The following is a 25717-nucleotide window of genomic DNA, read 5'->3' on the forward strand; positions in this document are numbered from 1 at the left end:
GAGAAATCAAGCGGAAGAATAGCTATAATTGCTTTGTGTTACAATCAATTATAATTGATCATAATTGTAGTACGTAATTAATTACGTAGGGGAGGGTGGACCAAAGCGGGAAGGTTTTCGAAGAACGCTTGAAAATTCTTGTTTTTGGATTTTAATCGCAACAATATCGGTTTTATTTCCTAGCAATCTTCTTGAACTTCAAAATAAAAATTGATTTTTGTATTATTTCAAACCCAATTATTTATTTATTATCAAACTTAACAAACATATGAAAAACCCGCTTTGCCCTACCAGGCAGCCTAAAGCGGGTAAGCTTAACTAATTGTGGTTTGGTACATTTGCCAATCAAATATGAAGTTCTAAATGATTAAAATAGTTGACTTAGCTACCTGCCATTATATTAAAATATATAAAATAGTTGTACTTATCCAATTTAAAGTCAGTACATTTGTTTATAAAACATAAATAAATAACTGAGTTAATTAATAGACTAATTGATTGCCATCCTAAAAAATAACTTTTTAAAGCTACTTATCCTATTGAAATAGAAAATCTAAGTCAGCACACGAGTCAAGAAATTTTAAATTAATATATGACTAAATCCTTTATCCGCTTTGCTCAAAGGCACGTTTTTTATTTCAATAATTTTAACCTTAAATCAATAATTAAAAAAAAAACGGAATGATAATCGTAGTTTATAGGTAGATAGTGTCAGAATAAGTTAATATTATTGACAATAAAAAAAATAAGCTGGTCTTCGACTAATAACAAGTTACAAAATTTCATTTTTTTAAAGAAATGTATCATTTTTTTTATTTTAAGCCTGGTTGCGCCATGCTGCTTTACTGCTGCTTCGGTGGGACTATTAATAACTCGGAGGTGTTCGGGTAAACACGACATACGTGTTCATCGCCGCTAACACGCCATGGGGGGGGGGGGGGGCATACGAAGGCCTACCCGCTTTGGGCCCCGTCCCCTAATCATAATCTTTTTCTGTGTCATTCAATGTAATTTCATTTTTATAAACTTTTGTGTTTGTTATCACAGGGCTTGCTAAAAATAATGTTTCATTCGACGTGATTTTACTGCAAAACTAAAAATGTACTAGATAATGAAATCCGTTCTTAAAAATGAATTACTAATGAAGCCACGTTTAATATTCAATCAGAAGTATAAGCATTTATTAATAACAAGTCTCATTTATTTCAATCGTTTATCATCTTTAGATACCCTATTTTTTCCTCTGTAATCAAAATTAATAAAGAAAAAAAGAGGCAATCTTTCCAGAGTTGTGGTTGAGAGTGTAAATTATCTGCAGTAGAACGACGGACGTACCGATTAGATTTTTGACTCCAGTGTACTTGACCACTTCTACACATGGATAAATTTAAAACTAACTATGAGCCGAAAAATTGTGAAAGAAAATTTTCAATTTATTCAATATGTTCTTTTATTTTCTTTTATTCAATTCAACACTTATTGGTGTGTGTACTTTCTGTCCAGCACTTTAATGTGAAAATGCCTCATGCTGTTTTAAGGTTATGTTTCGGGTGGTAGGGTGATGAAATTTCGCACGAATCGTAAACTTTTATCTCAATTTTTTTCATTTATCAGTTCAATTTTTTTTTTATAGATTTCCCAATATTATGTCAGAAAAAACTTCATTGTCTATCTACGTATGTGAACTCTGAATAGATTCAATTTACAAGTGGATATATAAAAAAGTATTCGTTGTTTATTTTATATGCAAATTTTGGTTCAAGACTTAGTGAATGCAACTGTCTTTTAAAAAAACATTTGGTACGATTCTTTCTGATGAAACTGTTTATTTTCTATCAATTACCAACTTATTGAAGGATCTATCACCGCTAAATGAGAGCATGGCTGTTTAAAGCCTCTTCATGCAGCAATTATGTCTACTCACCAGTCCATTCTTTACTGATTTATTCATCAGTCGAAGAAAAAAATACGAAACTGTGAATGTGCTCGAACTTACAAAACTATTTCAATGACATAAACTTGATTTAAATTGTTGTACTATTTTCAGTAATTTCAGTAAGTTACCACCTGTCCTCGGATGGTGTATTTCATGTAATTCTGCCTTAGCCCTGTCTATAGGATGGTAACTTACTGAAATTACCAAGCCTTGCCTTCAATCTTCGAGTTGAACCGAACCATTGCTTCGGTCATTCGTCTGATCAGTGCTACTTCTATATTAGCTACCAGTTTGTTTTGCTCTCTTGGCTTCGTTAAAAGGTTTTCCACCATCAGCTCATTCACTTCCTATTGAATGAGTGCTAATAAAGCACGAAACTGCTGTCCTCGGATGGAATGACTGAGCTGGCGGTGAATTTCATGTATTTCATGTTGTTCTACTATTCATGTGAAGTAACTCATATTTTCTTTTCACAGGGTGGGTATCATATCCACCTTTCTGATGCTCCCCCTCCCGTTTGACCATGTCTTCTCCAGTCCCGGAATTCCGAGAAGCCCACCAGTATTGGCAACCACTCCTCAACAATGACATCATCCGACCCAAGCCTCGTCGTCTAGGAGACATGAGCAAGCAACAACAAGACAGTGGCAACAACCCTTCCTCGAGGACCTCAAGCCGGGAAAGATTATTCCTCGGAACCCCCCTCCAGGTGCCTGCCAGGGAGGCTGGCGTGGGAGGGTCCTCCCCATCGCTCACCAAGTCCACGAGTCGCGAAGCCCTGCACCAGAATTCCCGAACCCCGAGCAAAGAGCTGTTGTTGTCTTCAGGAAGCCGTGAGACCACGCCGGTAACCCATACATCATCATCGACTGCATTCCTGAAATCGACGACCAGGGAGAAGTCGCACAACTGCACCTCGAGGTTGGCCGTGTTTTGTTTTCTTTTTTTTTTGTCTGCCATTTTCCTGCGGATGGATGGAGAATGCTGTTTATGTGATTTTTCGCTGCGGGCACGACTGCCTTCATAGACAAATGAACGAGACACTGACTTGTAACTAATTTATTTTGTACCTAAATGTTTGAACATTCTTCTCGTTCTTTGTTTCGTATTGTCAGAGGATTAAAGTTTTAACAACATACATGCGAGAAGATTATGAAAAGGAACAAGATATTAAGGATGATACGGTTTTTTTTTTCCTCAACACGCAGTTGGAATACGAATTTATTTCTAGTTCATATGCAGTGATGTTAAATTGATTTAGGCATGTAAAAAAATGAATAGTTTAAAAGCATTTTCCGGTTAGTAAAAATTTGTTCAGATATAACTTATGCAATCTTGTGAGGCTTCGGTTTCTTCAAAAGACTTCCCTCCTGCAATAGCAGCTGTGGTTTCAGATCAAAACTTGTAGGAAAAAAAAGGAACTACAAAGCTCATGTTGTGATTTTTGTCACAAATTTAACCGTACCACACACATTTGTTAGTCTTACTACTGTTGATGTCTTGAATTAAAGAGTTGGACAAGACACTAACGCAACCATAATTTTGTCTAAAGGGGATTGGAGACTTTAGTTCTTACTAGTCCTCACATTATACAAGTGATGTACTAGGTCTGGCATCATAGTTTAAAATCAATTGTTCTGAAGCGTTAACTTAGCACACCCCCTCACTGCTCTATCACATTCCACATCTTAGTAGTAAGAAATATGATAAAAAATCAGTAAAGAAGAAGATCTAACTTTTTTTTTTTGTAATATCTAAACAAATGACGTAGTTTTAACTTTAAATCACTTTTGGGTTCATCTTCTTCAGTTGTAGAATTTTTAAAAACATTATTACTACATTTTCATTGCAAAACATTCATTTAAGTAGTTAAAATCGTTTGAATTGTTCTGAGGAAATTCTACTAAATTAACTTGTTACAGAGTATCCAAATTTAAAAACAATTTTATTTACATACTCTGAGAATGATAATTGAATTTTATTCCAAAATATTAAGTGTAAAATTTTGTATTTGTTTTTAGGAAAGAAAAGAAGATTTTCGATCATTGTCCGAATTTTAACTTAAGAAGAATATTTCCCGAATATACTCGATGTCCGGGACTATTTTCACTTACTTAAGTTTAGATTAGCGTATCCGTACTTTTAGTTTATCACTTAAGCACAAAATCATTTTCAGAAATTCCTTCTATTATTTAAAGCTAGCTTTTGGTATATGACACTAGAAAAAGTTTTGTTGAACTGTGTAATTTAGTTTTAAAAAAGTTGATAATTTTTGTGATTCTGCTTTTTTTTTGGGGGGGGGAGGGGAGAGAGTTAAAGGTAAACAGAAAGAGATGCAGAAACCCAGTAAATAAACATGTCTAACCATCAGTGGATCGACGTAAACTTTTTGAATCGTTTCCTCTTCGGCATTGCATAAAAAGAAGTTAGTTACCAATTCATCGGAGAAAAAAATCGTTTGAATCTATATTTAATTTTTTTTTTTTTTTGAAATTTCAAAATGTTCATTAATTGAGTTATATTTATTCACTGGTCGTACGACACTAATTCTAAAAGAAAATTGCACTTAAAAGCTCATTGATATTTTCCAGTTGATGTATTTATTTTCTTTTGCAGAGAAACTTCTCCTCTACAAGTTCCTTGCAGAACGCCCAGCAAAGATTTAGTATCAAACAGCTCGCATGTTCCAAGTAATGTTCGGACATCTTGTAAAGATAACCCTATTGCCGCTTCTCAACTGCGCAATGCTTCGCGATCCTCCAGCAAAGACGTAGGCAGTACCCGAACTTCATCTAAAGAAGCGAATGTTGGTGGGTGCAATGCTCAATTTGAAAATCATTCCCGAACCCCGTGCAAAGACATGAACAACATAATTCTTCGACCCAATTGTAAAACTCCAAATAAAGACTGCGTTACTAGCAGCTGCAATAATTTTTGCCACGATGGAGGATCCAGGCCATCTCAGCAACACCAAATCGCACACGCAAAGAGTTCCCCAGGACTTACTACCAGAACTTCCCCATCTTCTCTTTTCGGAGACAGCCAAAACTCAGAAAAAGACTTCTCCAGGTGCCATCCAGCCTTCTGGGACAACAAAAACGTGGTGGAAGACGAGTTCTCTCCCGATGGTCATCTGTCACCTTATGTGGATTCCATGTCTAACACAGATTGTGGATCTTTGAGTAAGAGTTCGTCTGACGGCGATCCCATTATCTGTCGTAAAAGACCACCTACTAGGCTGAAATCCAAAAGAAGAAACATCTTGTCATTTCCTCAAGTTTTAGGCTTAGACGAAACTCGTTTGATCCAGAGGCGGCACGAGTGCTACGGAGGATCTTCCAGTGATGAAAACAAGTAAGAAATCTTGAATGAATTTCCTAAAATCAGTGTCATGTTTATACTATAAACCGAAAATCAGATTTGAAAAGAAGTTAAAACCAGGATACTTCTGTTTTTAAAGTTTTTTTAAAATCATATTAAGTATTTGATTTTTTTATTAATTAAACATGGGTGGTCATAATGAGAGAAGTATACGCATAGACATTTTTTCCCTCTGGCGTTTGTGCGACATTTTCTTTGGATAGAAAAAGCATGCTGAGCATTAGAGAAAATTGGAAAAAATTGAAAAAAAAAAAAAAACTACATTAAAGTTGTGATTTCTAATTTAAAATCAAAGTCGCTTTCAAAAGGAGAATTTACTGAATCCAAAATATTTCTGGAAGAGCTTTTTCTATATTTTATAAAAACATTACACTCATCCATGCAGTTTATGAAACCAAATCTTTTTCATGACACTTTTTTTTGGCAAATACTGATATTTGTCCACTAGGCAAAACTTAATTACAAGGTTTGCTTAGATTTGTTCACTCTGTGTAATTATTTTTTTAAAATTCCATATATATTAGTTAGTCGCGCATCAAGTATACTATTGGTTTTATGTGTAAAAAAGTTTTTCTTGTTCCATAGGTCTTCTGGACATGCGAGTATGAGTGATGGACAATCATCCTATTTAAGCTCTTCACCAACAGATGGAATATTATCTCGAAGTTCCGGGAGACATTCTGATAAACTTAGCGACTCCTATAACTCTGATAGCATGAGAGAAGACTCTCATTTAGACTCTTCCGAACATAGATTTGGAAGAGGGACTCCATTGAAATCGGTTCCTGAGGATGAAAGACTTTTGACTTCTCACCACGCATCATCTACAAAAATATCGTGTCGCAGGCCGACACCTTCCCGAAAACCCCACAGGACCCCTCTGGAAGGAGCTTGTGGACTCGAAGATATTCGCCAAGCGATTGAGCAGCTGTCAGTTCGAACGCAAGGCTCGAGGACGAGCTATTCTACATCAACTTATTCTTCTATGAGTGGCAGCGAGTCAGAACCGGTGAGGAGATTGATTCGTCATTCCAGTCTCGAAACTATCAACACGAACATTACTAATGCAGATGAGTTTGTGTGGGTGGATAACCATACCCGGTTAGTAGAGCTACAGAGAGTTCCATGGTCCAATCATGATATTTTAAAGGTGATGCAAACAGGTCGCCTTCGCGAACATCTTGGGCAGATATCAATGGAAACAGTGCCACGATTATCGTACCTGCTTCAGAGACCTCTAGTAAGGATAGCGCGGGAGACTCAGAGGTTCTCCAGGACACTGGGAATGTGCACCAAGCAAGAAGTGAGCGGATCTTTGAAAGTGGTTCTTTCACCAGCTCTTGCTGACAGCTGCATCAAAGCGTGCCATCGAGCTGCTGCTATATCAGCAGTCAGTGGTGATCAGATGAAACTTAGCAAAAGTGCGCGAGCTGGTCTCCAGCTATCTGTGGGTCGGTTTCATCGCTGGATGTGTGATGTTCGAATAGGATCTTTTGTGCATCAGTATGCAGCGATCTATCTGACCGCTGCCATTGAAAATCTTCTGGAAGAAATTGTGCTTCAGTGCATGGCGTTAGATGGTTCGACAATGTTCACTGCTACCATGTTGGAAACTGCCATATCAAACAGTAGTGACCTTTGGGGATTATTTCAACCCTTTTCTCATCTGAATGCAGGACGTACAGCCACAGGCAAGTGTTATTCTCTCTCTCTCTCTCTCTTTTATTGCTGTCAATGAGTTTTTGGCAAAAAGATTTATCCATTATTTGGCAAAAATCCATAATTTGTTGCGTTTATGGGAACATAAAATGCACTATATTTGTCTTTGAACAGCGTTTTTTAATTTAAACATTCATTTGTTGGCCTTTCGTGTAGCACGTTTCTTTATTTTTTTATTTTTTGATGAATTGGGAAAGTAAGACTCAAACAGTAATAAAAACCTAGAAAAAGTGCTAGTTTGCTGAAATATGTACTTTAGACCTCAAGAAATTTTTTGTTTCATTTCATTAATCGCAATTAAATTTTCAGATTTCCGAAACTGCATTTTTTTGTTTCGGATTCTCGCATTTGTTCTGTCATCTTTAAAAGTCTCTTTCCGTAAAAGTAGTGGTTTTTTCTTGAGTGCTACTAGGTACATATGACTTTATTCTATTGCAACTAATGAATTGCGTAATTTTGTTTATACATAAAAAATGCTTTTCTTATTTCAAAAGATAATTAGAATTTTCGTATATGCATGAAAATAAGGTTTGAAATACATAGGAGTCTTGCACTTTGTTGGAAGAAAAACCTGAGCACAAACATTATCATCAAAATGTTACTGATACATCTTTTCTCTCATTAGTTAAATGGGTGGCGTGAAAATTGTTGTTTGTTGAAAATAACAACTTTTCACTATAGCCAAAACACGAATCTACTTAGTGGAATTAGGAAACAAGCCACGAAGAGCAACGTACAATGTTTTTTCCATTCAGTTACTCTATTCATTTCCTATTGCAAGGACCCCGAAGCAGGTTTGCGACATACAACGTTCTTCCGTAAATTTTGAACACTTTATTTACAAGGCTAACTAGCACTTTCTCTGACCGTGTAAATGAACTAAAAACGCATGTGATTTATTCTCTAGACTATATATAAAGCATTTTTGTACTGAAACAAAATTTGAAAACCAACAAAAAACGTTTTCCCCGCTACCATTCAGTTATAAACAGAGTCCGATTAAGATTTTCGGGGGATCTATTCCAAAAACTTTTTTAAGGCCACCTGCAGTCAAATTTTACTCGAACAAACAGTTCATTTGGAAAAAGGAGTGACGACTTGAGGGATACGGCGGTGTTTAATCGCACACTTAAAATATTTGTTGAGGTACAAAACGCCCCGTGCGCACCTTACACAAGCAGAAGAAAATAAAAATAAATAAAGAGAAAATCTTAATTTATTTTTTTAAATTAAATTTAAGAAAGAAGGATTAAAAGGAAAAAGGATGAAATTTAAAATGAAGTATTAGATCGTAGACAATTTTAGACGTTTGGGGACGCCCTAAAAATCTCTAAGCCACGGCCTAAGCAGCCGAAAAGGCTCTGATTATAAAAGCTGTTTTCTACCGCAGCATCGGAAGGCCAAACATTAATGCAAACAACATCCAACATAATCAATATCGAAACAAGTTTTTGGTAGTTTTGTTCTTCCCGTCTTACTCAAGCGTAAGTTATTTCGCAGTTAACAAGTTGTTGAGTTTCGTGACAACACCCCATAAAAGAAAATAAATATATTGCTGTTCGGAGGAACAGAACCATTTCTGAGTACGTAATAACAAAACATAAAAGCCATTAATTTGTATGAGTCGCACTGCTCAGCGTTCGATGTTCTAATGCATGTATTTTGCCACTTCGTGACTTTTAAAGATGGCTTTTGTTTATCAATGAAAGAAATTCCGCGCTATCGACAAGTGGTCGTGAGAGTTTAATGAAGCAGTTTTAATAAATGTCATATCTGTGTTAAGTTTATAGTTAAGCATTGAATGAAACTTCTTTAGAGACTTAGAATTTCTTTTAGCTTCTTTTGATTAGCAGTTGTACTTTTAAAATGCAATTATTCTTGCGCACAATGTGATTTTTTGAAATATAGAGCTTAAACGTATGGTTGGAATTCCAAACATGTCTATTTTTAAAGCAGTTCTGGTTCATTACAACACGTAATTTCTCTTCATTTAAACAGATTAACAGTGAAGCTAAATCAATAGTTCATTTGAAAAGTAAAATTTTTATTTCTTGTCATTTTACATTGTTGAATACAAATGTATCTTGATGATATTCACATTCATCTGCCTTGCACCAAACAGGTTTTTGTTGTCTTGTGCCAGCTAGGCTAGCAATTTGCGGTGCATTGTTCCACTTTTCCAACTGTACCATAATTTGATGTGAAGTTCGACATCCATTGTAAATACAAGCCATAAAAACCCGTTTATAGGGTAGGCAACAATTCGGAACACAATCACACAAATAAAGGACAGGAGAGAGAAAGTACATCCATTCATTTCCAAGACGGGATTCGAACCCAGGATCTTCCCATCGCAGTCAGGCTTCTGTGACCATTAGACTAGAACTTCTATAGTAGCCTTATATTAAACAAGGCTGTCGGCACACATCACACAGGTTACTGAACATAATGACAATTTTAGAATGTTCCCTGACAGATAATTACAGGGCCCGATTTAGATATCGGAAGGCCCTACGCCAAATACTTTTTCGGGACCCCTGTAGTCAAACCATACAATTTTAGCCATTTGTTAAAACAATTAACAGGACGCCCCTAAAAAGCGGGGCCTTTAGCTATGACCTAGTTGACCTACTCGGTAACCAGGTCCTGACCACTGATAATTATAATGAATTGCATACACATCTGATGAACTTAGTGCGAGAACTTGTTTTAGAATGTGGGAAAATCGGTCTTATTGCGTTTGTTTCACACAATCAGGGGCTCTTTAGTTCAATGATATGTTGTAGGTCAAGCAAGGGCCTGCACTGAAATTTTGGGACCCGTCACAAATGACTTCCACGGACTACCTCCGTATTGTTTACCCTACGTCCCTGCATATTTTTCACCCCTCGTCTTAAAAACCTCGGGCCCCCTTCAGGCTCGGGCCCGGGCCAACAGGTGTCCCTACTCCCTTCCTGTGGACGCCCCTGAGGTCAGGGACCACTAAATGGGGTTTACTTTATTTTGTGCGAATCTAACGCCACTGAAGTCCATATCTCACTACAAATTAGAATCATGTGCATCACGCTTTTTTGGTGAAAGGACGTCACAGTAACAACTTAAAACAATAGTTAATGTCTGCTGAGTTTAACGCTTTGGTTATTTCTGAATCTTGCGACCTCACAGACGTAGCTCATTGAATGTTTTTAGACGTTACGGGAACAAAAAATACTAGTTATTTCATAGCATCGGAAAGTTGTCTATCTTTTATTATATTATGTGGAACAGAACTATGTAGAGGAGAGGAGATTCAACAATTTCAAACCAGCTTTCTAGAGTTGCTTTCAAACTGTGACTTGAGAATAATTGGATTAAAAAATGAGTTGTGTAAAGAGTGGCTACTAATTAAAACCAACATTTGTGCACAACTTATTTATGGCCAACATATTCTAGCGGTTAGCAACGGTTAGCTTTCTACTGTTTCTTTTGAAATCAAATGTGCAAAAAATATGAAATGGTGCAAATTTAACTTACATGACACGAAGTTACCCTACGTTACTGTATTGGATTGTAGTGGACTGATCGGTAAGGCTTCGGATCCCAGTTTTAATTCAACCAGTCGAAGATCCTCCGTGTTCGTTAATGGTGACTGAGGCACGTTAAATATGTCACAGTCCAAGTCCTCCAAGTGAATCAATACCTTTGGGGGTTCTGGACCAGGGATTTCTCGGCTTCTGGTCTGGATCAGAAAAACAGAGCTCTCTTCAGGGCTCCATCCAACCGGTCAAACCATAAATAGTGGTAGGTACAGGGGACCCTTTGAGTGTGATATGATTTGATACATGATCGTATCTTGAGAATAAGATAACACTATCTTCAGCTCAAAGAGAGAATTCCTATAATACATGTACTGTACGGGTTGTTTTAAGACTTACTACTTTGTAGAAATAGTTATCAAAAGGATAGTTTAATTATTTGCTACTTTGTAAAAAAATTCGGAAGAAATTATTGAAAGAATCAAGTTAAATGTTACGTGCATTGGGAAAATGAGGACAGTTTCTGCTAAGAAATTGCTAAGAAACTGCTTCGAATGCATTCCATTTCTCCCAACGTCGTGATAATCTGGAGGATGCCTCGTCAGGTCATTGGGTAGGATGTCGTTCCATGGCCATCCCCCCGCCCATGATAATTGTCGAGTTTTGCTGATGGGTAGCCTCGAAGGATTCAAGTACAATGTAAGGAATCGGCCATATTGACACGGCATCTACCGATTGATCAGTCATGCTTCGGGAATTCGACATCATTAATTGTCATTCTGCAGAACACGTAATCACATTACGAGTTTGAGATGAGATTTGCTTAGGAGTGGCGACTACACCTTGTGATGGATAAGGGTTGTTTATTAGGTTATATTGCGCCAAAGCTTGATGTAATTTCCTGCTTACTCTTGATGAAAGTTGGAGAAAATTAATTTTTCGTCGGATACCTAGCAAACTTTGCGAAGGGTTGGAGATACACAGGGGTGCCCCTCCCCTAAGAGCAAGGGCGCACCCCTCCCCCTAAATATCGCAAAGACCCTCCAAAAATAATAGCCCCCCAAAACGTGAAAAATATCCCTCAAAACCCCCCCTCCCCTAAAAATTTCAATGGCGCTGTCTGCGCCCTGACCCCTCCTAGGTAGCCATGCATAGGTGGATATGCATGTTCTTCGATTCTGTTAAATTGGTTGCCCTACTATAGCAAATATGAAAAATACGAAGAATATTTGAGGAAATCGTAAGGATTTGTAGCAACACCTTTTGGCCGATCAGTCATACTTCATTTAGGCTGCATTAATCGCATACGGTAGAAATATAATAATAAGAATTCCAATGAAATTTGCTAAAGAGTGGTGACTACACGTTTTAAATTCCCGGAATAATAAAGTGCAAATATGTGTGTAAAAATGTCAAACCCGTGCAAATGGATTGAACAAGCTCTAGAATACTACTGTTGCGAAGATTTCAAATACAATTCGAAAGGGTCGGAGATATATCTGTTGCTGTATTTGCATGCTTTTTAAAGCTCTGCTAAATTAACTGAAGTGTTACGGATTATGAAGAACATGAAGCATTTTTGCGGGTATCGTATGGATTTACTTCAAGACTTGGTTGATGATTAAGCTTTCTTTGGACATCTGCTACATTCCTTGCGTAATGCGTACTACAAAGTATCAATTTTCATTAGAATCTGGAGTAAAATTTATTAAGGAAATAGATTTACATGCTGCTGATGTAGTTGTATTGGAGGTGGAACGACGAGGGGTTTTGTTTTCAGACCATATTGGCAACTCTTCTGTGATAATATGTATATGCCTGAAAAGGTCTATTATGAATATTCCCCCTAGGAGAAAATTATGGCCTTTTTTACGACCAACTCTTCTCCTTTAAAGAAGAAATTTCTGGTTGCATTGGTGAGTAGCATTAATTGATACATTGATGAAAATAAATCAAACATTGGATGTCGATTAGAAATCGTTTAGTAGGTGCACACAGCACAAAAGAAGATATAATATAGCTCTAAGAAAATTCTTGAAGAAGGAGAAAAAGAGGTGAAATAGTCACTGTAAGCGATGAGGACTCAAAATTACTTTCACTTAGCGGTCTCTCTAGTGTATTAACTGTATACTGTTGTAATCGTTGTTCCTGTTGTGTAGTAAAATATTTAATCTGCACAACAAAAAAGTGCGAATGAAGAAATTTACGTAACACGAGGGTGTGTTAAACAAATTAAGAAGGGTCAACTACGCATGCTGAAAGTTGGCTTCAGAAATTCAGTCGCGGTCGCGATCAGTGTAATATCAATATCATATTGACGTCATTGTGAGTTTTGTGCAACATCTATTAAAGAACGCAACAGAAAATGATTCTCTTTCCATCAAACGTTTGACCAATCAAATATATTATTCAAGAATATTAAAGGAAGTAAAAGATATTTGACATTGAAAAAACAGGCAGTTCTTCATGAATGTTAAAAATATAATAATAAAACAACCCTATTTATATACTTGTCCATGTGCCTTCAAGCCTCCAAAAAAGGAAAAATATAAAGAGGCGAAAGATGATGACGAAAATAATCTTTCCCACAACCGCTTTTTGCACCCTATCATTATTGGTGTGCCAAGCAAGCTTGATGATGATACCCTGCAGACCCTGAGGGCAATCCTACAGAACTGGTAGACGGATAAGTGCATCATCTAAAGATGAAACAGTAGAAGTAGCGTAACGGCTGCCATAAAAATGATGAACTTGGTGGCAAAGAAGAATCGGTGCATTCAAGGGTAGTTTCAGTAGCCGCACTTCTTTGTGTCTGACCACGCTCGAAATTCGCAAATAACATTTTGAGATTCAGATATTTTGGGACTTTTGGAAATTTCTGTTCGATTATGAAGCGGAAGAAAATGGTGCATTTTTTTATATTTTACAACAATTACTTTAACATTCCATCGTTGCTTATGACCTTTTGCGAGCCTGGTGGCAAATCTTATGATGGCAAAAATGTATGTGCTCTAGCATTGGTGTGATGCAGTTTGTGATTTGTTTCAAGCTAAACATTGTCATCCTCTTACCACCCTTACCTCTACCAGCTTCTTAACTTTTAGCATGAAACCTTAGGATTGATGTACAGCACCGAAGACCCATGACTCATGGTGGAATAGATTCCAGATCGACTTGGTGAGAACCAGTGGTCCAGATTACTTGGCAACATGGAACGGTCTCTTACCACATGGCTACTTTTATTTTTCATCGTTAAACACTCAATTGTAAAATTAAAGCATTCAAAAACAACATTTGTAGCAAAAATTGTAGTTGCTCTATACAGGCCCATTATTTAGGGGGTCGGGGAGGGGGAGGCAATTGACCACCTGACTTTGAGAAGTTAATATATTTGCATCAGCAATGCTAGATTAACTCCATAATATTTGAGTAAGCTCTAATAAAATCCATAACGTGCAACAGCCTAAAATAAATATCCTGCTCGGCGATCAGCAAACAACCGAGAAAATGGCCGAGAGAAGGATCAGCTAGTACAGCACTTGGGTGAAGTTGGGAAGTTCTCGTTGCCGTTGGAATACGTGAGAAATTAAAAGTGACCACAGCAGACCAAGTCTGCTAATGATCGTTTGCTCTTGCTTGCTACAGATTTCCTACTTTGCATTGCACTGTAAATTGTTTCCCGTATTGCCTGTGTGTTTTCTTCCCTATACAGGGTAAACTATATATCATATGTAATGGAGGCAAAACACTGAGATGATAGTCCTCATCAAAATGAACCTACGTAAGCAGTAGCCAAGCCTTGTAGAATAAATGACTAATCATGTAAAGCAAAATCTATGTTATTTTCACGAATTATTTTCTACTTCTTACATGGAATAAAATGTATATCATATGTAAGAGAGGCCAAACTTTAGTTACCGTCCTCATCTAAATGAATCTCAGCACTAAGCACCCATAGAGGAACAAACGACTAACTATGACGCTTCCCTATACCTTATCTACTGTTTGACCACGGATTGTATGGAATTGGCAAACATCCAGTTAAGGCGATTCCATCTGAATGAGGGGGAAAATAAAAGTTTTATGCGCGTATTCCGCTCATTTGAATGAGACTCTCCTTAATTTAGAGGCTGACATCCCTGAAAACTAATAGATGCTTCCATTTCCGCGTGTAAACCGGATGTTTGCCTTTCCATACATTCCGTGGTTAGACAGTATCTATACTGTTCAAATATGTGGGCGTCTGTCTGTCTGTAACTCTTATTACCTCCGGACTGGAAATATCTATCAGGTCAATACTGTTACCGTTGGATACAGGGGAAGCCCTTCCGCCCTGTCTCGTCCCTCTAAACTCAAAGGGGCTGAGGATAGGAATACTATTTAAATCATCAATAGTCACCCGCCGCAGGTGGTGAACGGGGATAGGCGAGCGAAGCCCGTTAGTTTGGAATAAAATCTTTATCACAATATAAGGGAGGTCAAACACTGGTTGTATTCCTCATCAAACTGGAGCATTCCACGAAGAAAAGGACATTTTGTCTAGCACGTGACAACTTACATATTTAATTGAAAATCATATTTTAATACGTTTTCTTAAGCAAAAAATTTTATTCGTTAGCTTATTACTTTTAATCAAATATATGAGCTGTCACTTGCGGATATAACATGGCGACTTTTTCGTGGAAAGGCCCACATGAACCGAAACAGTAAACTCTTAGAAGAAGAACGAACGACTAATCATGCGGAACAAAATCTATGTCACTTTCACTAGTTCCTTTCTGTCTGTTACAGTTGAACATCTGTGTTTGTAGGCAATGCAGCATTCCTCTCGTGCTTTTCCATTCCATGTCTCTAAGCTCGGTAACGTTGATCCCTCACGCTCGCTCAAATTCTATAATTTGCTAATGATGGATGCGTTGTCAAGGTTGACTGGGACCACTACCGGTAAATCGCCAATCTACGAGAATCTATTTTTTTTTTCTTTCGCCATTTAAAATGCCTGGTGGAGGGTTTTCGCAATGTAAGTAGGTCGGCGATTAAAAACTAAATAAATGAATCGCGAATTTCCCCACCGGAGTTATTAAACACTCCGAATTCTGATGCCTACGCGTGTGTAATTACGAGATGTTGCATGGATTGAATATGTTTATTCACCCCTGCTGCTCCAAACCGGCTTCCACTTCATCAGTCTGAAGAGAAGTCGGACCATTTCCTAACAGGTAGCAATTACCGATGCTGTAGTTTTTGCGTTTGGGGCAAGGGGGGAGAAGAATTTTAACGCGGAAAGGATAGTCACCTCGATGGGAAGTCGAAGAATAAAAGACTTCTGAACCCCGTGAACCTGTTCTTTTCGTAAAGTGTTTTGTTGATGAGCATATAATTTTGTCACTGATCGTTATTGAGTATTTCAGTCGCATATTGTTGTAAACAAATTTCGTAGGTCATTAATTTTTTCACTGAAGTATTTTTTTTCCCCCTCGTAGAAGTGAAGTACTTTTTACTTCCTTGTTCGAAATAAACGAAGTGTTATAATCGCGGAAAAACTTATCACTCAAATTTCGTGAGTGAGGTGTGAATTTTGTCTACTTAACAGATCTGTACCTCAGAGTTAGACTGACGTAAGTTCAAAAATTACGATTTTCCGTTTATTAGTGCACTAGCAGTACCCGCACGGCGATGCCCATGATAAGAATTTAAAGGCAGTCCGTTGAATGAAAAAAATCCACGATCCCTTCCATCCCTTCTGATGTGAAATGATGGTTTTTCTTCAACTAAAATGCGTACACATATTTTCAAAAACATATTAGAGTCGTTTAGGAATTTAAAACTATTCGCCAAAACAAATAAAAACATTAACATTTAGCTTTAAAACTCAAAATAATCCTTCAACTGTACAGTTCATCGCTTAACGCGCCAAGCAACTACGCTACTATAACCCTGCCCTCTAGCGAGTGAAATGTTTTTTTTTTCTGCAATTTAAAATATTTCGCCAAATAAACAATACTATAATAAAAACGTTATAAAGAACAATCACAATTGAATAATACGAGAAATGAAATTATTTACTTAGCTAAGTAGTTATCTTCAACTAAAAGAACAAAAACAAACGTAGTAGAAATAAGGAAAACAAAACATAATAGAAAAATCCGCCAAAATCCAATTATGTACCTGTATATCGAAAAAAAAAAAACGCATTCAAAAATCAATTTGCTGACCACAATAGTCGCACAATAACGTAACTATCGACACTGTTGGCCAGCGCCCTCTCGAGTTAACTTACTTCGCCATCTATTAGGAATCAATAGAACTAAACTTACCCCGCCATCTATTAGGAATTCATAGAACTAAACAATGAATTAAGCATATAATTTGAAATTACAAATATTTGGGAATGCGGTCGAACGGGACAAAAAGTATCCTATGTCCGTCTCCTGGTTTTAACTGCTTCTCCACCAATTTTCAGCCAAATCGGTTCGGCCGTTCTTGAGTTATAAATAGTGTAACTAACATGACTTTCTTTTAAATATATATATATATATATATATATATATATATATATATATATATATATATATATATATATATATATATATATATATATATATATATATATAGATTATATGAAAAAGCTTATTTCGCATCGAGCCACGTGGAACGTAATTCTTAAAAAAAAAAAAAAAATACTTTTCAATTTTTTTTACCAGGGTTAAAAGAGCTTGCGTCCCATCCTTTGCAAGTGCCAGAAAAACGTTTTTCCTCTCTCCTGTTAAATTGCCATGATGTGACTTACGTCCCTCTGGCTCTTAGGTACAGAAATGATGTTACGCTTTGAAGGAGGGTTGACGAAAGGTCATGTCAGCATAGTCAGAAATAAGGGTTCGTCTCTTGAAAGAACCCGGTTCGGAATCGAAGTAGTATAAATTTGACAATTTATATAACTTGAAAATGGGCCCGACGACAAAACTGACAAGGGGCCCACTTCGGCTGTTGGCGGCCCTGACGGAAGGAGGAGGGGTTTGTGCAGTTGTGACAAGTGGGAAGAAGTGTAACATCACTATGTATGTTCAAATAAAAACATTTTATAGCAAAATGTTTGCGTGACCTTTTGTGACAAAGTGAGGAGGGGGTCAAAAATGTTTTGAAATATTGTGTTATTTATGGACAGCTCCTTCATGTGCCGCTCCCATTTTGGTTGCCTTGCAATCGAATGTTCCGAAAGGGCTGGTTTATGTGTCAAATCCATGTTAATTTCAATGTTCACTGAAGTGACTTCATAAATTTGGTGACCATTTGGCGATAAATTGCCAAATAATGCTTTAATTTTATGCACATTCCTTCAAACTACAAAAACCACTTATCACAAATCATATTTTTTGTTAGTTTCTTGTAGTATTTGAGCAGATGACTTTATTATTTGCCGAAAATAAAATATTATTTTCGGCAAATTACCTTAAGCTGATGCGTCGGCTCTAGGCCAATTCATTCTTAAGAAAAATATGGGAAATTATTTATATATTTTTCAATGTTTTCAAAAACGATTCTGTGTAAGTTTGATGCAAACCATTGTTCTTTGTCGTCCGTAACGGTAAGACTTTATTTAAGGGCTTATTTTGCTTATTGCTCACATTATCCGTGCTTTTGAACATCCAGACTGCTTTTGATTCAAAGTAGATAAACGCTCTTGCACTGCACTTCAATGTTAAAATTTTCAATAAATCACAAAATGTTTTTGCATATCTTTGAAAAACTGCATTAAAAATCCAATCATTTTCCGATATCAATTATATTTTTTAAATTCCGTAACTTGGAATTTCAGTATTGACAATTGACCCAAGTTTCTGAGAAATTTGCCCCCATTCTTAGTGGACGGAACTGGAAAAAGATCGTAAAAAAGTCTCCTTAACTGCGTTACGTTCATTCCTAGAATACCGAATTTTTCGGCAGCTTAACCTCAACCATAATCCGTGCTCTGCCTTTTGTGTTGGTAACGTTTGGGTGGAATTATTTGACAGTCGCAGACAAGAACTTGAAGCTGAATATTGGACGGAAATGCCACGATCCTTTGTGTAACTTTTAGAAGGAAAAAAAAAAATACATTGTCACAAAGATGAGTGGCCTTGACTCCGCACAGGCCTTTTTTTCCTTTCCTTTTCTTGTTTTTTAGTATGTAACACAAAAGAGTCAATTTTGGTGCTGTTGTATTTGTCAGGAAACTGAATAATAGTGTAATGATTATGAATAATTTTTTTGTGGTTCAATGAGAATTCATTTCTGCTCGAATTTCACATAATAATGTAACGGTAAAACCTCTTAGTTTTCAAATTTCGAGGTGATATTAAAAAAAAGAAAGAAGAAAAAGAAGTTACAGACGACCGGATTTTTGAGATACACAATATGTTTATACGTTTTAGTAATAGAGGACGTGGGGGTTCGAAATTAAGATGTAAATGTTAAATGTCATTGCCCCTAGCTAGCTTTTTTGTTTCAATTGCCAAAATGCTCTGCGCGGGTGTACTTGTTTAGTAAAACCGCAAAATGCAATTTTATATCTTTGGTCGCATTAGGAGAGAGCTCATGACCGCCTTTCTATCCGCGTTTGCATAAATTATTATAGATTTCTTCCAGAATTTTCAGTGCACAGAGCACTCTTCACGCATATACTGACTTTGAATAGTCCGCTGCAGGAACGATTTTTTTTTTTTTGTCGCTGTTACCTGTTGTCTTCCATGACGTCACACAAAGAATGACAGTTTACCTGTACCTTCTTGTGTAAAACCGTTATCCACGAATCATGGTTCTCTATTGTCGAATTACGGGAACCTAAATTTTAATGATGAAATAAATGGCAGCCAATGATCAAGCGATGTCAGCAAAGGGGCGTGTTCATTTTAATGAAATGGCTTTCAAAGATTGCGTGCATTTTGGTTCAACATCCTTTTGTCGATGATTGTGTACTGAAGTATTTAATTATTGTTGCCATTTTGCATATTTGATTAATTTTAAGTAACTGTTAGATCCTAGACATACTGTCAAATATCAACTCCCGATTTCGCGAAAAGAACGGCAAACTTGCAACCATGCATTAAAGTTTCAAGTTGTAAAACTCGAGATTCTGTAGAAGACGCCGCGAGTATTAACACACACACACACACACACACACACACACACAAACATATATATATATATATATATATATATATATATATATATATATATATATATATATATATATATATATATATATATATATATATATAGAGAGAGAGAGAGAGAGAGAGAGAGAGAGAGAGAGAGAGAGAGAGAGAGAGAGAGAGAGAGAGAGATCAGAAAATCGCCAAAATTGAAAAACGATTTTATTATGTATTAGTAGGGTCAATCTCCAGAAACGGTAACTTTAGATCGAAAATATTTTTCAATTTCGAAACCTTTTGTTTTCTTTCTTTCTTTTTTTTTTTTTCCATTCTTACATGAAAGTTTTACCTACTAGAAGCAAAAAAAAAAAAAAAAAAAAAAGGCCCAGCTAAATACCAATTATTTTACTCAAAAATAAAATAAATTAAAAAAATGCCTTGTTCACGGAAATTAAAAAAAAAAAAAAAAAAAAAAAAAACTTTTATTGTTTGAAAATAGAGGCCAATTATCAAAGTAGTCATTTTGTTTATTGTGTAAGCAATGAGCTATTTTAATGATTAGTGTGAATCTAATTTTTAACTCTCTTAATTAAAGTGTGGCTTAATTTTTATTTATCCTTTTAGTTCAAATGTGTGTTAAAACAAAAGTATAAGATTAATATATTTACAAATTAGTAAATTTGAGAATATACTGGCAATTTATAATTTTGGTAGAATGCCTAAAATTGATGTATTTCCTCTCCATCATTTATGTTCACCTCACAAATAATGACATTGATAAGGTCTGTCAGGGAGGTGAGATTCACACGTTGGTGATGAATTTTCCATTATTATAGGCCTAATAGATACATTTTTCAGGGATTTTTTTTTCTTCGTTGATACAATCTGCAAAAATATGTTAAACATATGAAAACGTGTTCACTTTTTTTTTACATTAATTTACATCCTTGAAGTCCAAGTTCACGAAGGTGAGAAGTCAGAATAATCATACTAAGTTTTTTAAGCAAAATCTATTTTCTTGTTTTTCCACAAAAATCTAACAACTTCAACTATGACTGAAAATATACAAGGGTGGCTCCCTTGTATCATGGAAAATAAAATTTAAAGTCATGACTGCCACCTATTAACGAGAAATGGCATTTTATGTTTAGGTAACGGAGGTGAGAATTTATTGTGGGACATAATTCCTTAACCTACTAAAACGATCTAAAGCACAATATTAAAAAATTAAATATACATAAACAATTAGTATTTAAGACACTTGCGAAAGGAAAAATTAATAAGTAAATATATACTTGTAATTAAACAAGTTATTAAGCAACATAAACAGTCACACCAGGTGTGTGACATGCCCCGGGGATGAGAATTCACATGTTGTGAGCCAAAAATATAATAAATAAAAATTATTATTAAAAAATTGTTGGCAGGTTTAAATAGATATATTTTTGATGAAATTAAAAAGCATTGTTAAATGAATTATTCCTTAAAGTTTTTACTGTAAAAGGCATGTGACAGAAAAGTTACCTTTTGAAGAATGACCCATTACTGAAATGCAGCTAACAGTGTCGAAGATTGCACATTTTACCAATATTTTCGTGCTGCTCGAATTTACCCACTTCTAGGGCTGTAATCTCATTGTCTTCATCATAATGACAACAATACATAGTGTAACCTTCCTTCTCATTCTCTAAAGTTTAATGGGGGAAAACATCTTGTACCAATTGCCAAAGTTAAAACTTCTTTCCATAATTAATGAGATACATATATGTATCATTCATTATTCTGAGAACATATTAAGTAGGCACGTAAATCATGTGCTGTTGTTTTTTCCAGAAAAATGGTTGCACGAAACATTTTAAAATTTACTTTTGACAGTGATTGAAGAGAAAAATGGTTGAGGAAATATTCTTTCAGAAAATTATCTGCCAATTAACAAATTCTTCAAAATCTTTGACATGCTTAAAGTTTTGATTGAGAATATTTCGTTATTATAATGGAGCTTCTGATGATCGATTTGAAAGTTCGTAAATTATGATACATTCAAATCTTATGCTAATTAGGGATGCACATTCTGTGTCGTATGTGGAATGTCCTCTGCTCATCGCAAAAAAAAAAAAAGTATTATAATCAATTACATTTTTTGAGCGTCAGAAATTAATCGTTCGGATATTATTGAAAACGTTAAGCTCATTATTATACATAACCGATTCAGAAAATGAGAATTTATATAAATAAAACAAAGAATGCCGTGTGCATGTAAACGGCAGTATCTACAGAAATGAGTTTTCGCGATAGTTGAATAAATCTGTATTCGATTCAATACGAACAATAGGGAAATGTTGGAATTAGATGGTAGTTTCGGGCATTTTTTTCACCGAAAATTAAATAAGCAAGCTTGTACAATGAAGCTAACGTACAACAAATGACAAAAATGCAAAAAAGAAAAGAAAAATGTGTGTCTCTTAATCTGCCTACGGCAGTATATACGTATTTCTGTATGTTCCCTGCACAAATCCACACTTTACATCTGATCTCGACCAAATTTGATAGGGAGGTACCTGGGCACCCGAAAAGGAACGTAGGGAAGGCGAGTTTCGAAAGCCAAAAAGAAAAGAAAAAAAAAAAAAAACTGAAAACCGAATTTTAATTTTAGGACCCGGAAATGGCATTAAATGGTTTATTCTACCCGAATTAATTATCTTATTGGTTCATTTTTAGTCTCATTCGAAAGCCCGCAAAAAATACATCATTAGAAGATTTTTGTTCCGTGAATGGGTGATTTGAGCGAACAAAGAAATGCTTACCTATATTTAAAAAACATTACCACTAATACACACATTGTAATCTAACTATTGGTATATTCAGAAAAAAATCACTTATTTCTCGTGAATGAATGTTTTTGGAAAACATTGAAAAAGGCAAATGATAATCGAAAGATGAGAAGTTTTATCTTCGAGTAAATTGAAATGTCCACAGGTAAACAAATGTACGGGCTTTATTTTCTTGGTAAAATATGTAATATTTTCTTCTCTTTACGCGGTGGAACTTCTACTGCCTAATAAAATGATGCGATGGTTAGCCTTGCTTTAGAGTGCAAAATGTTCTCTAACCATGTTGGCATTGAAATGTAATGTTCTTAGGGCGGCGTTAAAATTCGAACGCGACAGCAAAGAGCGCATTGAACGTACATTTTTGGGAGGGCAGAAATTCCAAATTTGCAGAGTTTTGCCCGAAGTTTTGTCCAATGATAAATCTGTACCTCAGATCCAGACTAGCGTGAGTCCAAAAATTGCGATTTTCCGTTTATTAGTACAGTATAAACCTGATTTAACGATTGTCAAGATACTGGTAAAGGTTATCGTTAATCAAGGATATCGTTAAATCGAGGAGCATATATACTGGATGCAGTTAAATCCGGACTAGTGAAATGTATCATTAAATTGAGGAAATTGTTAAATCGGGTATCGTTAAATCAAAGTTATACTGTATGTTGAATCCTATTCGCAACTCCAATAAACTATAGGGGGCGCTGCAGCCACTGTCTAATGGCGGATGAAAAAGGTAAAACGAACAGATGCCGTAACTTATGACTTGCTTTGAAGCTTAATGAATGACAGTAATATTTCATCGTGTTTGTGGGAAACTTTCTTTTCTATTCCTCAGAAATTACATTACACCACAAAGTGTCTGAAGCCTGCAATTTAACCCAAAGAAAACACGTGGAACGGAATGTTTTATCTTTTTCTTTAGTGTTGTTAATCACCGCAAGGTTGCGTATTCGAGCTCTACAGTGGCGAATTTTGTATCGAGGCATGTGAACGTAGTTCTAAAATAAATAAATAAATAAAATAAAAATAAATTAAAAATAAATAAATAAATAAAATAAAAATAAATTAAAAATAAATAAATAAATAAATAAATAAAAAATACTTTGGAATTATTTATCAGTGTTGAAAGAGCGCGCGTCCCATCCTTTGTATGCGCCAGACAAACATTTTCCCTCTTTCCTATAAAGTAGCGATTATGCGATTTACGTCAGTCTGTCTGTGAGGTACAGAAATTATGGGTATGCGCACATAAGTACAAACAGGAATATTCGGGCGTTTTGAAGTTAAAATATTGCAAATATATCTCCAAGTTTGCCGAATCGTCAGGTGCCGGAAAAGGAAGTTTTTGGCGGCAGCAATGACATTTTGCTGATTCTTATATTCTGATACCGATTTGATTTTGCGTGTGTGCGTTAGTTGAAAATGATATATTGGCAGCAGCTGCCTGTCCCCTTACAATTTTCCTATGCCCCCTTTTGGGGCGTGCCCCACTGATAAGAACCCACTACTATGATTTGTTTGTCATTTTCTGAACATGGTTCTAGTTCTAACCTTTCTAACGTGATTCTAAGTTAACACAAGTGACTGTTCCTATTCTTCCTCCAATATTAACATTGTTGAGATTTTCAAATCGATTCATTTCCCATTCTATGCAGTGCTGTACTGTTTTAAAAGGAAATTCTTTATTGATTCCATAACTATAGACACATTAACGAACAGTGAAATAATTATCTAATATTAAATATGCATTCCCTTGTTCTTGATGAGCATTTTAAGACTTTTTCGCATATTTTCAGAAGGTTTACACCATTTCTTAACTTTTTAAAAAAGGAGGTAAAAAATTGTTTATACTCACTATTATATATACTCACATACACATACTCACTAATTACCTAAAACCAACGTTAAATATAACAGAACACACTAATAGAAAGAACTAGTGAACTGTTTAAGTTGATTGAGGTTATGTTCCTGGTAGGTAGATAAACGAAGAACATAAACAAAGCAGACAGTGCTGCCACCTGCAAACATTAAATTATGCTAAAATAACGTAATAATCAGTGTACAGTATGTACTGTACTTTAACTGTAAAATAAATAGTATTTTAGTGCAAATAGTATACAAAAAAAAAAAAAAAAAAAACTTCTTTAGTCTTTGGCCAGCACTGTACATCTTTGTACATTTACACAGAACTGTCTGACATCCATTTGTAACGTACTAATTGCTGATGACAAGATGCTCTATCGTACCGTAATGCAAATAGTGTTTTCAAAAACGTTTCCTTAAAATAAAGAAATAAAATGTTTCTTAACACCTCCCACTTTTCCTTTCTACGCATATTGATGACTATCTTTGATTCATCTATGAAGCGCAAGCATGAAGACTGCAAGCAATTATGCAGGCTTTAATTTTCACTACTGAAAGTTTTTTCTCCCATCAAAATGTTTTTTTTTTAGATGGAAGCTATAAAACTACCTGCGTGTTCGTAATGTATAAGCGGATGAACTGAGATCGTAGTAGAAGATACTTTAATCGAAGATGTTATCTTTATGGTGAGCATATACTAAACATATGCACAGGTTAGCTGATAGAGAGTGGGTTGCTATGGTAACGCTCTTATTCGCTATATTGGCGCTTGTTATGTTTTGTTACAGTTAACCACTTTCATACTTTTAATTAAAACAGAGAGTAAGATTTGCAATACGAGTTAAAAGATTAACAAACGGTTTTTTTTTTAAATTTTTTATTTATTTATTTTTTTCTTTTTCTTTTATTTTATTTTGTTTTCGCCCCTACCGTTGGAAAAATAATTCATCTATTTATCAGACTGGGATACTACTTCCGTTACTTGTCCCAGATTCGAACCTTCAGAAAGGTAGACTTCGAAACTACAGTCTGAAAGCTTCTCTTTTTCTAAATTATTTTCTCAAAAATGAAGTTATTGCCTATTTATGAGAACTGTTGTTTTCGTACCAAGAGACATTCTAAATATTGGCGTTGGAGTCGGACCGATTTTTAGTTAAAGGAGTTGGTATCGGGAGTCGAAGGTTCAAAATTCCAAGAGTCGAAGTCGAACTGATTTTCAGTTAAAGGAGTTGGTGTCGGGAGTCGAAGGTTCAAAATTCCAAGAGTCGAAGTCGAACTGAATTTCAGTTAAAGGAGTTGGTGTCGGGAGTCGAAGGCTCAAAATTTCAATAGTCGGAGTCG

The 25717-nt window shown here is 35.7% G+C and overlaps 1 protein-coding gene across 1 annotated transcript in view; it reads left to right on the forward strand.

The window, feature by feature from the left end:
• The first annotated feature begins 2459 nt into the window (after positions 1–2459).
• The window catches only part of LOC129228591 (ankyrin repeat and BTB/POZ domain-containing protein 2-like), a 53782-nt gene continuing 30524 nt past the window's right edge, over positions 2460–25717 (forward strand). Inside the window, exons 1-3 of the mRNA XM_054863274.1 lie at positions 2460–2857; positions 4553–5290; positions 5903–7008. Of these exons, the coding sequence (XP_054719249.1) occupies positions 2460–2857; positions 4553–5290; positions 5903–7008 (2242 nt within the window). The remainder of the gene's footprint in view (positions 2858–4552; positions 5291–5902; positions 7009–25717) is intronic.

Source organism: Uloborus diversus, chromosome 8 (genome assembly GCF_026930045.1).
Source record: "Uloborus diversus isolate 005 chromosome 8, Udiv.v.3.1, whole genome shotgun sequence".
Taxonomy (NCBI): domain Eukaryota; kingdom Metazoa; phylum Arthropoda; class Arachnida; order Araneae; family Uloboridae; genus Uloborus; species Uloborus diversus.